Here is a 14,744-nt window from a genome sequence, read left to right as displayed (position 1 = left end):
TTATTTATTCCCTTATATAATATATTCTTTTTTGCTCTTTTTCTTTTTTGAACATGTTTGAATAGAGACATGACAAAGCACATTTTTTAAAGAATTAATTTATATGGTATACAAAAAAGTGTCAGGAAGCTAAAAAACAAGTGTATGTTATTAGCCATTTCAAAAAATAAAAATAAAGGAAATCACAATCACGACTGCTTGTTCATTTTGTCAATATTTCTAAAGATTCCTGTAGAGAGAATTCCTTCTTAAAATGTATCCAATTTTCAATGACAGTTAATGACCTGGTAACCCTGCAGCTAAGCAGTTTAGCAGCCTGGGTGATAATTTGCAAGACGATTGACCTGGTCTTCTCTCATTACCTCATGCCATATGGAAATCCCCCTGAAAACTTTGCAGACCATGGTCTCCTTTGTAAGGAGTTACTCTTTCACAAAATCATAGCACTGTTCTCTTTGGAGGGATGGGAAGAATGCCTTTGTTGTTTTTTTCTCCTACGTTGCAGTTTCCCACCCTTGCTCTGCACTCCGTGCCCTTGCTGTAAGGTCTGCAAGGGTAAACTATGTACATAAATCTTTTGGAAATGGTTTGGATCATGGGTGATAAGAGATACACTGGATTTGCTTATTAAATATCGTTCCTTTCACTGGTCCAATTCCACTGCATTGTGGTTTCACTAAATAATCAGATCCCAAATCCCTTTCACAATACCAAAGATAGGTCTGCTTTTATGAACTTCAAGCCTACTCATTTTTTTTCTAGAATGTATTTGTAAATCAGTTCATAGAAAAGATTGCACAGTTTAACCTGGACTGCTTTGCACATCTTTCTCACATGCGTGAACATGTGTGTGTAAAACAGTAGGAATGGACAAATTCATCATTTATGTTTTCTGCCTTCCAAATGTAGGCTATCATGAGAAAGACAACTTAGAATGGAACACTTAACATGATTATGAAAGTCCAAGAGCAATGTGAAAGGGCAAGGAGGTCTCATCACAGAAGAAAGTTTGCACTTTCTTCCTTGAAAGAACTTACAGAAGAAAGTCTGAGTGGTGTTGTAACAATGCAGAGTTCTGCTTTGACCAAAACAAAAAGGAAAATGATGAATGATGTACATAGATAATCAACTCGTTTTGCTGTGATGACTACTCCTTTTTTTTTTTTTAGCTCATTTCTCTAAGCCAAAACTGTTCAAAATAAACAAGCCAAAAAAAAAAAAAAAAAAAAGCCCTTAATTTGTCTTTCACTCCCTCTCCTAGACATTATCATCCATCATGTTCTGGTCCAATTCTTGCATTTTGCTCCAGGCTGCCCAAACATCTGGGCCCCCAGTGAAACACCCTGACCAGGCTTTGTCTCTGTGGTTATCATCATTGCCCGCTCTGCCCACCCCTGTTAAGACCACATCCCCCCCCCCCATCGATGCCTAGCTCTGTTAATTTTTCAAGGACCCAAGTACTGAAGCTACTCTGTCTGGATTTTAATCCCAGTTCTCCCTTCTTTGTAGCTTTGGGACCTTTGCATGACCTACTTAAATCCACTGTGCCTCAGTCTTCTTATCTATAAAATGGAGGAATTACAGAGCTTATTTAATTGTCCAGCTTGAGGTTTACATGCAAGAATATACATAGTGTGCTTAGAACAGTCCCTGCCATGTAGAAAGCATTCAACAAATATCAAACATCATTATTCTTATAAATATTTGTTACTACTGCAAGGATATACTTCTAACAGAGCAGTTGCTTGACAGAAGAGGCCCCACAATGGCTCCTAGGAGAACCCCCGTGTATTTTAGTGAGGAGAGAATGCCCAGCCTTGATTATACAGACCAGGGAGGTGACAATGAATGTTGGAAATGCCAAGGCAGGCAAGGGAGCCGGCCTGTGGGCCAATGTGCTGGTCGCCCTCCTGCTGGGAGTGAAGGACTGACCCGGGCAGAAGAGCTAGATTATATTGTCCCCTTAGAAGTGTGGAGTTGTTTGCCCTGGATTGCTTGGGGGCAGTTTCGTCTCCTTGTGCCTCCGTTTTATCAACCACAAAATGGGATTCCGTTGCCCCCAGCTTGATTCCCAGAATAAAAAGAACAAGACCTGTTGAAAGTGTGTGGGCCGGTGATACGCACCATCATGGAACCCCACGTGGGTTAAGATCCAACAGAAGGCAATGGTTCAGCGCCTTGGTGGCCCCAAATGGGGTCACCCATGCATTTCCCCTTCACAGAGTCAGCTATTTGTCCTCTGAGGGAAGACCACATGTTCCCTAACTTGAAGTGAACAGTTCATTCTCTGATGAGTGTGCCTCGAGTTTCATTCAAAACATTGTCTCTTGTGATACTGGCTATTCCTCAACCATTGCTTTTTTAAGAGTCTGCACCTCTTACCAGCAGCCATGAAAGACAACAGCACCTTTTTGTCTCATGGCATAATTTTGAAGATGGTTAGCTTTCAGCAAAGAGCTCTGCATTCCATCTTTGCCTAGAAATTGTCCCCTTGGTGCAGTCAGGCTTCTTCTTTATGTCATATGCTGGCTGTTAAGGGTGGACTCTGATAATGCTGCTGACAGGTGATAAGGAAGAAAAGTGGCCTGAATTAGTGCAAAGCGGTGTTTGTGATTCCTGCAGGATGCAGCTTTCCCATTTTTAATATATCTTCAGAGATCAGTTATACATGCTTGTGGGGAATGAATTCAATTTCGTTGAAAGTACAGGAGCCAGTCCTCCAAGGAAGACACAGGGTGATAATGGCAAGTGATGGCTCCCAGGACACACTTTCAGAAATAAAAACCAAAACTCTATTTCCCTTCACACCCTGGCCTTGCTGACTAGCCTAGACTTGACTAATCTGGAGCTTACTGAAGGAAGAATCCAGTTGTTTAACTTACACTGACACTTCTCTCTCCCTATTCCATCGTACACACACACGCCCACACATGCATGTTTTCCTTGTGTAGCACAAATACAGAGGCTTTGAAAAGAATCAGCTTGTTTTTGAATATTTTACCTATACATTGTTCAATATATTAATGTTAAAGACATCTTGTCTTATTGCTTTGAGTATTAATGTATAGGAATATATATACCACAGGGGCATTGTATGTCTTCAATAAATGCTAGCTAGTTTGATAATATTGCAGTTACTATTTATTTTATTTTGCATTCTCATTACTGTGCTAAGCATTTTATATAATAATAACATCAAGTAGAACTTAGTGGCCAGTCATTGTTTGAATACTTTGGTGTGTATTTGATCCTTTAGAGTTCAGTGACCAAAGGAAGTAAGTATTATTATTGTTCCATTTTACAGATAAGGAAACTAAGACTCACAGAGGCTGATTTGACTAAAATTATCAGAGTCAGAAAGAAACTAAGACTCAGAGAGGTTGACTTGACTAAAATTATCAGTCAGAATTCATTCCTATGCCCCTCAAAAGCGTGTGTTCTCTCTGCAACCAGGGCAGGAGGGCAGCTTAGCAGCTACTCCGGTTCCTGCTGGTTGATGCCAAGGCTGTCTGAGTGGTGAATTCGCCTAGTAAAGTATAGTGTTTTTTAAGCTGGAAGGGCTGCATTGCTGAATGTTCAGCAGGCCAGGCACTGTCATTGTAGAACCAATGGACAGTGTTGGGGGACTGACAATGGTGCTGTAGTAGCAATTTTCCACTGTGTGCAGTTATTGCTCCATGATGTGATAAAATGACCACCTTCTTATGCATTGTGGTGGGGCAGGAGCTTGAAACACCTGCTTGCCTCTACCATGTCACCAGATCCAATGAGCAACATGCCCCATCCCACTTCTCAGTGGCATTTGACAGGATTCATTAGCCCTTCCTTCTTGAAATACGTTCCTCCCTTGGCTCCAGGACACCTTGCTTCCTTAGTTTCCTTTCTACAGCACTGGTCACTCCTTCTCTGCTCTCTTTTGCGAGATCCCTCTGCTCTTTCTGGTATCTAGATGTTGGGGTCCTCAGAACATCTCTTACACATTCAGTACCATGGCTTTTAATATGAACTAAGTGCTGATGACTCTCAGATTCATGTCTTTAGCCTTAACTCTTCCCTGGACTTGGGGCATGTCTAAGTCTCCTAAGTGACACCTCCACATGGATGTCTAATCACTCTCTCAAACTTTACATGGCTAAAAGAACTCTTAATTTTCCGCCATGTATTAGCTATCAATATTGCTGCATAACAAATTATCCCAAAACTTCATGGCTTAAAACAAACTGCCTCATGAAGCAAAAAATAGTGCTGTTCAACTAATTTCCCCTAAACTTTAAACAACAAACATTTACTATTTCACAGTGTCTGTAGGTCACAAATTGAGAGGGCTTAGCTGATTGATTGGTTCTGACTTGGAATCTCTCATGAGGTTGCAGTCAAGGTGTCAAACAGGGATACAGTCATCTGAAGGATCAACTGGACCAGGAGGATCCACCTCCAGAATGGCTCACATGGCTGTTTGCCAGAAGGCCTCAATTTCTAGCTAGCTCTTAGCAGGAGTCCTCAGTTTCTTGCTGCATGGACCTCTCTATTTTATTATTATTATTATTGTTATTATTTTTGAGACAAGGTTTCACTCTGTCATCCAGGCTGGAGTGCAGTGGTGCAATCATAGCTCACTGCAGCCTTGAGCTCCTGGGCTCAAGTGATCCTTCAGCTTTAGCCTCCCAAAGCTCTGGCATTACAGGCATGAACCACTGCACCCAACCCTTCCAAAGGATTCTTGAGTGTCCTCATGACATGGCAGCTGGTGAAAGCCAAAATAAATGATGTGAGTATGAAAGCAAAGGAACTTGCCATCATCTCTGCCTTTTCCTTTGATCACTCAGATTGATCCCAATACAGTGTAGAAGGGGACTACATAGGAATATGAATGTCAGGAGGCACAGGTCATTGAGAGCAATTTGGAAGCTGATTATCACACCCCACAAGCCCTGTTCCTGCCCCTGGATTCCTCATCTCAATAAATGGCCTGTTGCTTAGGCCAAAATCCTGATAGCCATCTTTGATTCCTGTCTTTCAAGATCTCATCCAATCCATCAGCAAATCCTGTTAGCTCCATCTGCAAATCCTGCCCTAGATTTCACCATTTCTCACCCCATCTACAATAACCACCCTAATCTCAGCTCACATTAACTGTGATAAACTGCTGGCATCCCTGTTTCCACTCTTGCCACCAAAGTCTCTCCTCCAGCAGCCAGAGAGTCAGACTGTGTCATTCCTGTCTGCTTAGCAACCCCCAGTGTTTTCCACCTCACTCAGAGCAAAAGCCAACGTCTTTGCCAAGGTCTTCATGATCTGTCCCCTGGCAGCTTCTCGGTCCATCTTCCTTAGTGGACACTCTCCACTATAGCTGAGCATCTGCTGTTTCTCAAAAACTAAGCCTGGATCTGCCTTAGAATCCTGCATGTGTCACTCCCACTGCCCAAACCACCCTTTCTAGGAAAGGGATCTTGCTTTTTCCCTCACTCAGCCAGGCTTCTGCTCAAACGGAACCCCCTCAGAGAGTCCTTCTGTGACTACCCTATCCAAGATGGCATCTCGTTACTTTCAACCCCTTCACTCTGCTTTATTTTTCTTTATATTATTCATTACTACTGAAACACACACTGTATATTTATTGGTTTTCTTTATTATTATCTGTTTCCTTCTCTGGAGCATAAACCCCAGGAGGGCAGAGATATCATTCATTTTGACTGTTGGTGGACCCTGCCCCTCACACCTAAAACAGTGCATAGCACATCATAGTTGCTCAAATATTAATTTTTGAAATAAAAGAATGAATGTGCTGCATGGGAACAATCAATTCATCTAGAATAGTGCCATCCAATAGCCCTTTCTGCAATGAGGAAAATGTTTTATATGTATACTGTGTGGTGTGGTAACTACTGAGTTCTTAAAATGTGACTAATGTGATTGAGAAACTGAATTTTTAATTTTTAATCTATTTTTGTTTACTTTAAATAGGCACGTGTAGCTTGTAGCTACTATACTAGAATAGATCTACGTCCTTGGGGTGGATGGTAGGGGAATGGGATAAGTTAATGCCATTCCATTTATGCCCAGTAGAGTGATAGAGACTTTCTGGGGCACTGCATTAAGAAAGAGCCTGAAGTCCAATCAACAAAACTTTTCTGAGTACCTTCTGTGTATCCAGCACTGTGTTGTCATCGGGATCTTCCAAAACAGAGTGCATTGATGGATTAGCACTTTCTGCCCTGGGCAAGGAGCATACCACATGACAAGATGTGGTATCTTTACCATCCTGGCCTCAGCCATTCCAGGAGTGGCCAGAGCTCCTTCCTGATTCTTTCCAGGAAGTGACTGCTGGACCTACATATTGTATCATATACCAGTAATCCCCTCGCTGGTTTCCCCATTCTCCTCCAATAAATCCCTTCATCCCACTCTTCCAAGTCAGAGTGGATGTTCTTTGCTGGGGTCTCTTTGGGGTCTAGCCTCATTTTCATTTCACAGATACCCCTGCAAAGTCTGATCACTCTCAATTATATTTGTACTTATTTGGTGAGAACATTGCACATGTTCACCCTGTGGTTCACACCACTTAGCACAGGGAGCCATGTTTTCCCCTGTACCTACATCTGCTGTGTTATACCTGTGTTATACATATATGTCCTTACCACCGTCTAGTATGTGAATTCAGAAGCATGGGAAAAGGCCTCCTACCCCTGAAATGTCTCCCAAAAATGCTAGCTGAAAACTAATGTCCTTTAATGAGGGATGAGATTTTTCATTCCTGAACAAGAAAATAGGGCTTAACAAGCAAGTACACATTGGATATGACACACGTGAAGTAACCTACTGCTGTGGTGCACGTGCACCACAGAAGGCCCTTCCCTAGGTGTGGCCGGTCCTGTTGGTGCCCCAGCCAAATCCTCTCATCTCCCACTGGTGATCCTCATTCTGCCAGCTGTCAGTCAGCTCACTCACCACTGGGCTGTGGCATTCAGATCTAGCATGTGAATATTCTCTATCCATGTCTGTCTTCCCAGGTGGATTATGATCGAGCACAGATGGTCCTCAGCCCTCCACTGTCAGGGTCTGACACCTACCCCAGGGGCCCTGCCAAACTACCTCAAAGTCAAAGCAAATCGGGCTATTCCTCAAGCAGTCACCAGTACCCGTCTGGGTACCACAAAGCCACCTTGTACCATCACCCCTCCCTGCAGAGCAGTTCGCAGTACATCTCCACGGCTTCCTACCTGAGCTCCCTCAGCCTCTCATCCAGCACCTACCCGCCGCCCAGCTGGGGCTCCTCCTCCGACCAGCAGCCCTCCAGGGTGTCCCATGAACAGTTTCGGGCAGCCCTGCAGCTGGTGGTCAGCCCAGGAGACCCCAGGGAATACTTGGACAACTTTATCAAAATCGGGGAAGGCTCAACCGGCATCGTATGCATCGCCACCGAGAAACACACAGGGAAACAAGTTGCAGTGAAGAAAATGGACCTCCGGAAGCAACAGAGACGAGAACTGCTTTTCAATGAGGTAAAGGGTGTGTTTGGGTCATCCTTTCTCTCCTCTGTAACATTTATTTCCCATTTCAAAAGTTATACACATGTACATTTTAAGACATTAGGAAAGCACTGAAAATACAAAGACAAAAATAGCGTCCCCTGTAATATTTCCTTCTAGTCTTTTTTCTATGCACATATATGGCTGTTACCTCTATAAAGTACTTCACGTGTATCAGCCGCTGTACTAAGCATTAATCTAGTTTGATCCTCGCAACAACTCTGTGAGATAGAAAGATGTTATCACCATTTTTACAAGGAAACCTGGACTCAGATAGGTTAAGAGATCAGCCCAGGGTCAAGCAGGTTGACTGCAGAGCTAGGATCTGAATCTCTGTCTAGCAGATTCTAACTCTTATGCTACACTGTATCTACATGAGTATGTATATATTTTACACTACTATGATATCATAATATACCCTCCATAAACAATTGTTAAAACAGTAGACCAGGGTCAGTTTACCAATGGACTATCACTCTTTAGGAACTTTAAAATATTTTTCCTAACTATAAAAATAATGAATTCTTCCTGTAGAATATATGGAAAGTAAAGAAAATGTCCCACAGATATCCCAGTCAAGGAATAGCCTACATTAATATTTCAGGGTTTCCTTTCCATATTTTTCTGTTTACAAATTTCTTTTGTTTGGGATAATTCTCTATATATGTAGTTTGGTAACTCTCTAAATTTCAATTAATATTAACATGAATACTAATAAAATTAATATCAAATAAAATATATTGACCTGTATTACTTATATTTATTAATGTAAAATAGATTTAATGACCATTTTAATGGCCTTATAATCTTCTATCATATACATGTATCAAATTTATTAAATCAGTCACTGATTTAATAAATTTGAGGTAACTTTAGATGTAGGTGGTTTTGTGACTTTCTAAATTTCACCTAATGTTAACATTAATACTAATAAAATTAATATTAAATAAAATATATCAGCATACATTACTTATTTTTATTAATGTAAAATAAAATATATTAACATATTCTATTAGCTACATGTCAAAACAATTTTAATGGCTTAATAATCTTTTATCATATACATGTATCATATTTAAAACCAGTTTCTGATTTACACTGTTTCCAATTTGTCACTTTTATTAGTTTGCAGTGAGTGTTGTTACACATAAGTCTTTGGCTTCATATCTAATAATTTATTAGATTTCTAGAAGTAGGATGAACAGATCAAATGATATGTACATTTTTTTAGAGAAATGATATACAGTGTTTATTTCCAGAAAGTTTGTACCAATCTAGACCCTCACCAATAGTACTGTTTCACCTTCACTAGCGTCGTCGATACTGTCATGTTATCTCTGTTCATCTGCTAGACATGAATAAACCTTACTGTTTTCATTAGCACTTTTATTACTAGTGTAGCTAAATTTAATTTTATGTGGTTATAGGCTATTTTTATTTCTTCGCTAAATCATATGTTCTGTATATAGTTTTCAATTAGGGTGCTAGCATTTGTTTGATTGATGTGTAAGAGCTATTGATATGTTAAGGAATTAACCCTTCTCTGTATATTTGTTGTACTTTAACGTTTACCTTCCACTTTCTCATTTACCTTTTAAACTTATCACTTAAGAGCTCTGAAATAGGTGGGGAAACACGAGTAATTATGTTAGAAAACACATAAAGTATTTTGGAGTAATATTCTTTTAGTAATTTTATGACAGCGTTGAGGGGAAAGATAAGTTTTTGTGGATGAAAGATCTAAGTCCTAAAATATCAGGTCAGAGTATCAGTGTTAGATGTCCGTCTCCAGGAAAGCATGTACAATCCACATCTTCTAACTCCCAGAACAATCTACGACTGCTTGACCTCTTTGTCTTTCTATTGTAAGGACTCCCATTCTCTGAGAAGTAAGAAGGTGTTTGGTCCATAAACAGGCACTGTACAAATACACTCAGCTGCAATTTTGAACTCTGTTTATCACGGACGATCATATGAAGCCCCCAGTGGCCTCCACACATCTCCAGCTCCCATGGCTGCTTATTTCTTACACACGCTCAAAATCTCACAGAGCATTCCAGGTGACTGGGCTTCAGCATCTTCCCAGTCCACCATTCCTGATTTCTGGAATTTATTTTCCAAACCATAATGCCAGAACACACAGAGCAATATGATGTTGATAAATAATTCTGCAGTTTATTATTTAACACTAACTCTGAAAACTCGAGTGGAAACAGCCACAGGGCATCAATTTCTGGATGCTCTATCCAGCAAGCAGGCTCCTTAGCCTTTTTAATGTCTATGCTGTACGTATTTTTATCTTCAATATATATTCTTTGAATTCAGCCCAAATATCTCTCAAGTTCAACCCATACCTACTTCCAAGGAGAAATTAAGTTGGTCTTGTGTGGTTCCAGTTCTAACAATAGATAGTTTACTTCATTCACTTGTGGGACTCATTCCCTCAATTACTACGAGTTGGTGACCCTTTGCTAGGAAAACCAGCAGAGGACTGTGAACAGTGCATTCTAAAGGAGACCCTTAGGGATATCTGATCATATCCCTACAGACGGTCAACCACACTCCCTCTTGTGAATGCATATCTTGCTTTGGTTCTACTTGTTTTCATTTTCTCTCTGTGTCTCTCCAATGTCAGAGTGACCTGCCATTTTCTCTCAAATTTGCTACCTTGATTCCTTTTATTTCTACTAGCTACCCTTGATGCTTTTTGTCTATAATAGATTTCTGAATAAACTTCCCCACAATCAGTACCTCTCAATCAGTTTACTTACAGTTGTAGATGTGGCCACAAGAGAACAAAAAGCAACTTCATCTTCACAAGTCAAAAGTATCTTTCCCGTTTCCCCAGGTGGTGATCATGCGGGATTACCACCATGACAATGTAGTTGACATGTACAACAGCTACCTTGTCGGCGATGAGCTCTGGGTGGTCATGGAGTTTCTAGAAGGTGGTGCCTTGACAGACATTGTGACTCACACCAGGTAAGCTTCTTTATTATCCAGATAATTCGAGGTGCTTCTTATGCTTCTCCAGGATAAAGCCTCAGTGACTATGAACTCTTCATAAATTGCAGGCACTTTGGAGTCAGGGAATATGACTACCCTTTCCCCCACATTCCCCAGAGGGCCCATTATGCTCTCAGGCATGTATAGTTCATTCATTTGGTTAATGTTCTCCCTGCCCTCAGAAGGACATTAATACCCACTGATTTAAAATAAGCAACCTGCTAAGAATGAGGCTTCAGTGACAAATAATAGAATGTCCTGTCGCCTATATAGATTTCTAAAGCCAAATTTCATTCTCCTGAGTTACCCTACCATTGCTGCATGCTAAGACACCAAGGATACCAGGGGAAGGAAGGGACAGGGAGAGGATCACTCGAAGTTTTGTATCAAAATAATGAATCTGGGTGGCACAGAGAAATTCTGTAATTCTGTTTAAAAATATGCTTGCAAGTAACAATGGTTAATTATCAGCCTATTGCTTCAGCTATTTACCTCCCTATGTGCCAGTTCCAGCCATTTCACTAAGTATTTATTGAGCATCTTTTATGTGCCAGGCTCTTTTGTAAGTTCTAGAGATGCGGAAGATACAAATGAATGTGGCTCAGATATATCCCCTCAGGGACATCACTGATGAGAAATACATTATAATACCTGTGCAGAATTAAGAAGATATATATATGTAGCATAGAAGAATACCTAAATGTCTCTCTCAGAAAGAGTAAATAAATATTTCTATTTAATATAAGGTGACATCTGAGATGGATTTTGAGAGACGAATAGGAGTTTACTAAGAAGGCAAGTGGGAGGAAAAGGGCATTGAAGGCAGAGGAAAGAATATGTGCTAGGACAGTGCCTCTTCAATTTCAGTGTCCACATAAATCACTATGGATCTTATCAAAATGCATATCCTGACTCAACAGAGAGGGGTGTAAGATTCTGCATTTATGGCAAACCTCCAGGCAATGGCAATGCTGCTGGTTCATGGACCATACTTGGAGAAGCAAGGTTCTGTGGAATAGACATACAAAATAGCATGTTACATTTGGGAAACTTTAACTTTGGTTTTGATGGTAAATAAAATGCCAAAAAGTTAAGGAAGGATTGTCATGAGGAAGAGGTATTGAGTGCTAGCTGATGTTATTGAAATGGCGCCTGAATCAAAAGTGGATCCGGGTATATAACAGGTGGAAAACAAGGTAACAAGAAAGTACTGGGAAACTCTGTGAAGGATAGAACATGCTGTTTTTTCTCCACTGAAATGAGATGTTACGTGGCTCTACAGTTCTCAGTCTGGAGTAGGCCATCTCAAAATAAAGCGTTGTGAGTGAAGACATTTATCACCAACAATTCAACTGGCAGACTCTTGATGGTGTAGCAATAAAACACGCCCAACAAAAAAACATGTAAGATCATCTTAATTGGTAGAAACAAATATACTGGAAAGATCTAAGCATAAGGTAAATGTGATATACATTTTTTGCTTTTCACATATAAAGCAAAAGTTAAAAATATGTTCAGGGGAGAAACCTTTTTGTTGCCTTCCAGAGCTTCACACAGCCACTCAGGTCTCCAGCTCTACCTTTGTCAAGGTTCCTTTCCATTCTTATTTTGTATCCATGGAAACCACTTAAGACAGTGTGTCCCGAAAATCCATTTTCTTTTCTAATTTTCTCATCCAGGATTGTCAACTGATTTCCCTTTTAAAGACCCAGTAACTCCAGAGGCAAAAAGAAATTGTGTGTCAAGGAACACCATGAATATTTGGTATTCGAAATCTTAAACTCAGAATTCAGAGAGTTTCCTTTGGTAGATATTGAATAACTGCTTTATTGAATGATTTATTGATCAGTTGATAAAACATCTAACCCCTTGCAACTCCAAGTGCTGTCTGAGGACCTGGGAGCTTGTTAGAAATGCAGAATCTCAGGTACTACCCCAGACCAACTAAATGAGAATCCATGCTGTACCCAAATACTCAGGTATTTCTTATACATACTGAAGTGTTAGCACTAACCTAACATCTTGTTAAGTCAGACCCTTCTAACTTCCAGGAAACAGAGGGTTATAGAAGGGAAGGGAAAGTGCCAAGCACCATCAAGCGCTTTATATATTAATCATGTAACCATCACATATTTCTATGAGGCAGATGCTGATGTACCTGTCTGCCAGGTGATGAAACTACAACTCAAAGAGGAAAAATATCATTGGCCAGGCATGGTGGCTTATGCCTGTAATCTCGATACTTTGGGAGACCAAGGCAGGAGGATCACGTGAGCGCCGGAGTTCGAGACCAGCCTGGGCAACTTAGCGAGACCCTGTCTCTATTAAAAAAATTTAAAAATTAGCTGGGTTTGGTGGCATGTCCCTGTAGTCCTAGCTACTCGAGAGGCTAAGACGGGAGGATCACTTGAGCCCAGAAGTTCAAGGCTGCAGTGAGCTCTGATTGCGCCATTACACTCCTGCCTGGGCAACAGAGCAAGACTCTATCTCAAAATTTTAAAAGGTATCCTACATTTAATAACTGATACAGCCAGGATTTGAATTTGAGGTTACTCTAGAACTGAAGCATTTTTTATTCCATGCCAAGCTTTTTTCCTACAGAAAAGAAGTAGAAGAAGAAATGCATCAACCATTCTCCAGGTGGCCATGCTAATTTCAAAGGCATTGGATTAGGCAGTATTTGTCACATGTTCCAGTCAAATGGGATCTTTCTGTTAGTGACTAGGGGTTAGATTCAAGTAATTTTTGATATAGTCAACCTGTAAAGAATCTTTATACCTCCTTCAGATAACTCAAATTTCATGCAATTCAAGAGAAAATAATTTTATTAAAGATGGTGGTTCTTGGTTCTGAATTAATTTGAAGGTATATGTGAGCTTGTCCCTGCTGCAGATACTGTAAACCTCTGAGGAATGTGTTTTTCCACATGTGAAAATGGTCATGTGAAAACCATTCAGGATAATGACCAACATACCACAAAACCCAGAACACAGAAGTTGTTGGCTTCCTCTGTTTCAGGCAAAAACATTTCTTGTCACCTGCCTTTGTATGAGACTGGTGCTGTGGAATCCTCTTTTCTTTTCTTTTTCTGAAACAGAACCTCACTCTGTCACCCAGCTGGAATGCAGAGGCGCTATCTCCGCTCACTGCAACCTCCGCCTCCCAGGTTCAAGCAATTCTCGTGTTTCAACCTCCCAAGTAGCTGGAATTACGAGCACTGGCCTCCATGCCCAGCTAATTTTTTGTATATTTAGTAGAGACAGGGTTTCGCCATGTTGGCCAGGCTGGTCTTGAACTCCTGACCTCAGGCAGTCCTCCCACCTCGGCCTCCCAAAGGCCAAATCCTCCCTGAGGGGAAGGATGTGTTTCTTCATACTCATCAGCTTTTTACCTTTGGTATTCTCCTAATTGGCTACCACTTTACACCTTACTTTTGAATCCCATCAGGATTTTCTAGCATCAACTAAACTGAAATGAAAATTCAAAGCCATTCATTTCCTTGTTCTGCTGACCTTAGATTTACCTGGGATTACTGGAGTTTCACAAGGTTGTCCTTAAATTTGGGCTCTGGTCATTTACACCCTCTGTCTCTCCTGGCAGTCTCCTCTGTTTGGATGATAGTTTGCTTTAGGACCTCTTTTACATTTATTATTTAACATGGGATAGGGAAGAAGTTTTGCACATAGATGAGTTAGGCAGTTGCCTAAATGAGTCATTTTGAGGGCACTGAACAACCTGCGCTATCCAAATAATTTTCACCTAGATTCCTCTGTGGCTGAACTATTTCACTCATTAGGAAAATCCACTCATTCGAGTGGTGAGGGCAGTGTGGGAAAATGGGAAAGTGGGAAAGCATGCGTTCTGGACTAAAAAAGGGGTGGAGTTTGAATCATGACCTGGCCATTTCTTAACTGCACAACCTTGGGCAGTTAGCTGACCTCTCCCTCCCCCTCTAAAACTGTGGAGAAGGAAAAACTTTCTCCACAGGGGTGCAGTCATGAGATATGGGAGGCCATAACCAATGCTTTACTTCCTTTCTCATTCCCGTGGTCCATTTATTAAAATACTACCCATTCACACTTTGTTGTTAGTAACTTCCTAGGTCCAATTTCCTTTTGAGAGAAGGGAACTGAAGCGACAAAAACCTCTAGCTCCTTGGAGGAAGAAGAGAGAGGGTGAATGGGAAGTAGGGTAGGTCCCAGAGGGAGG

General features: G+C 40.8%; 1 protein-coding gene across 1 annotated transcript in view; it reads left to right on the top strand.

Annotated features, from left to right (window-relative positions):
- PAK5 (p21 (RAC1) activated kinase 5) overlaps nt 1-14,744 on the top strand; it is a 303,214-nt gene that overhangs the window by 267,054 nt on the left and 21,416 nt on the right. The window contains exons 5-6 of the mRNA XM_054468155.2: nt 7,011-7,502; nt 10,378-10,511. Coding sequence (XP_054324130.1) covers nt 7,011-7,502; nt 10,378-10,511 — 626 coding nt within the window. The remainder of the gene's footprint in view (nt 1-7,010; nt 7,503-10,377; nt 10,512-14,744) is intronic.

Source organism: Pongo pygmaeus, chromosome 21 (assembly GCF_028885625.2).
Source record: "Pongo pygmaeus isolate AG05252 chromosome 21, NHGRI_mPonPyg2-v2.0_pri, whole genome shotgun sequence".
Classification (NCBI taxonomy): domain Eukaryota; kingdom Metazoa; phylum Chordata; class Mammalia; order Primates; family Hominidae; genus Pongo; species Pongo pygmaeus.
The sequence above is the reverse complement of the archived record's forward strand: the minus strand, read 5'-3'. Positions and strand labels throughout refer to the sequence as shown.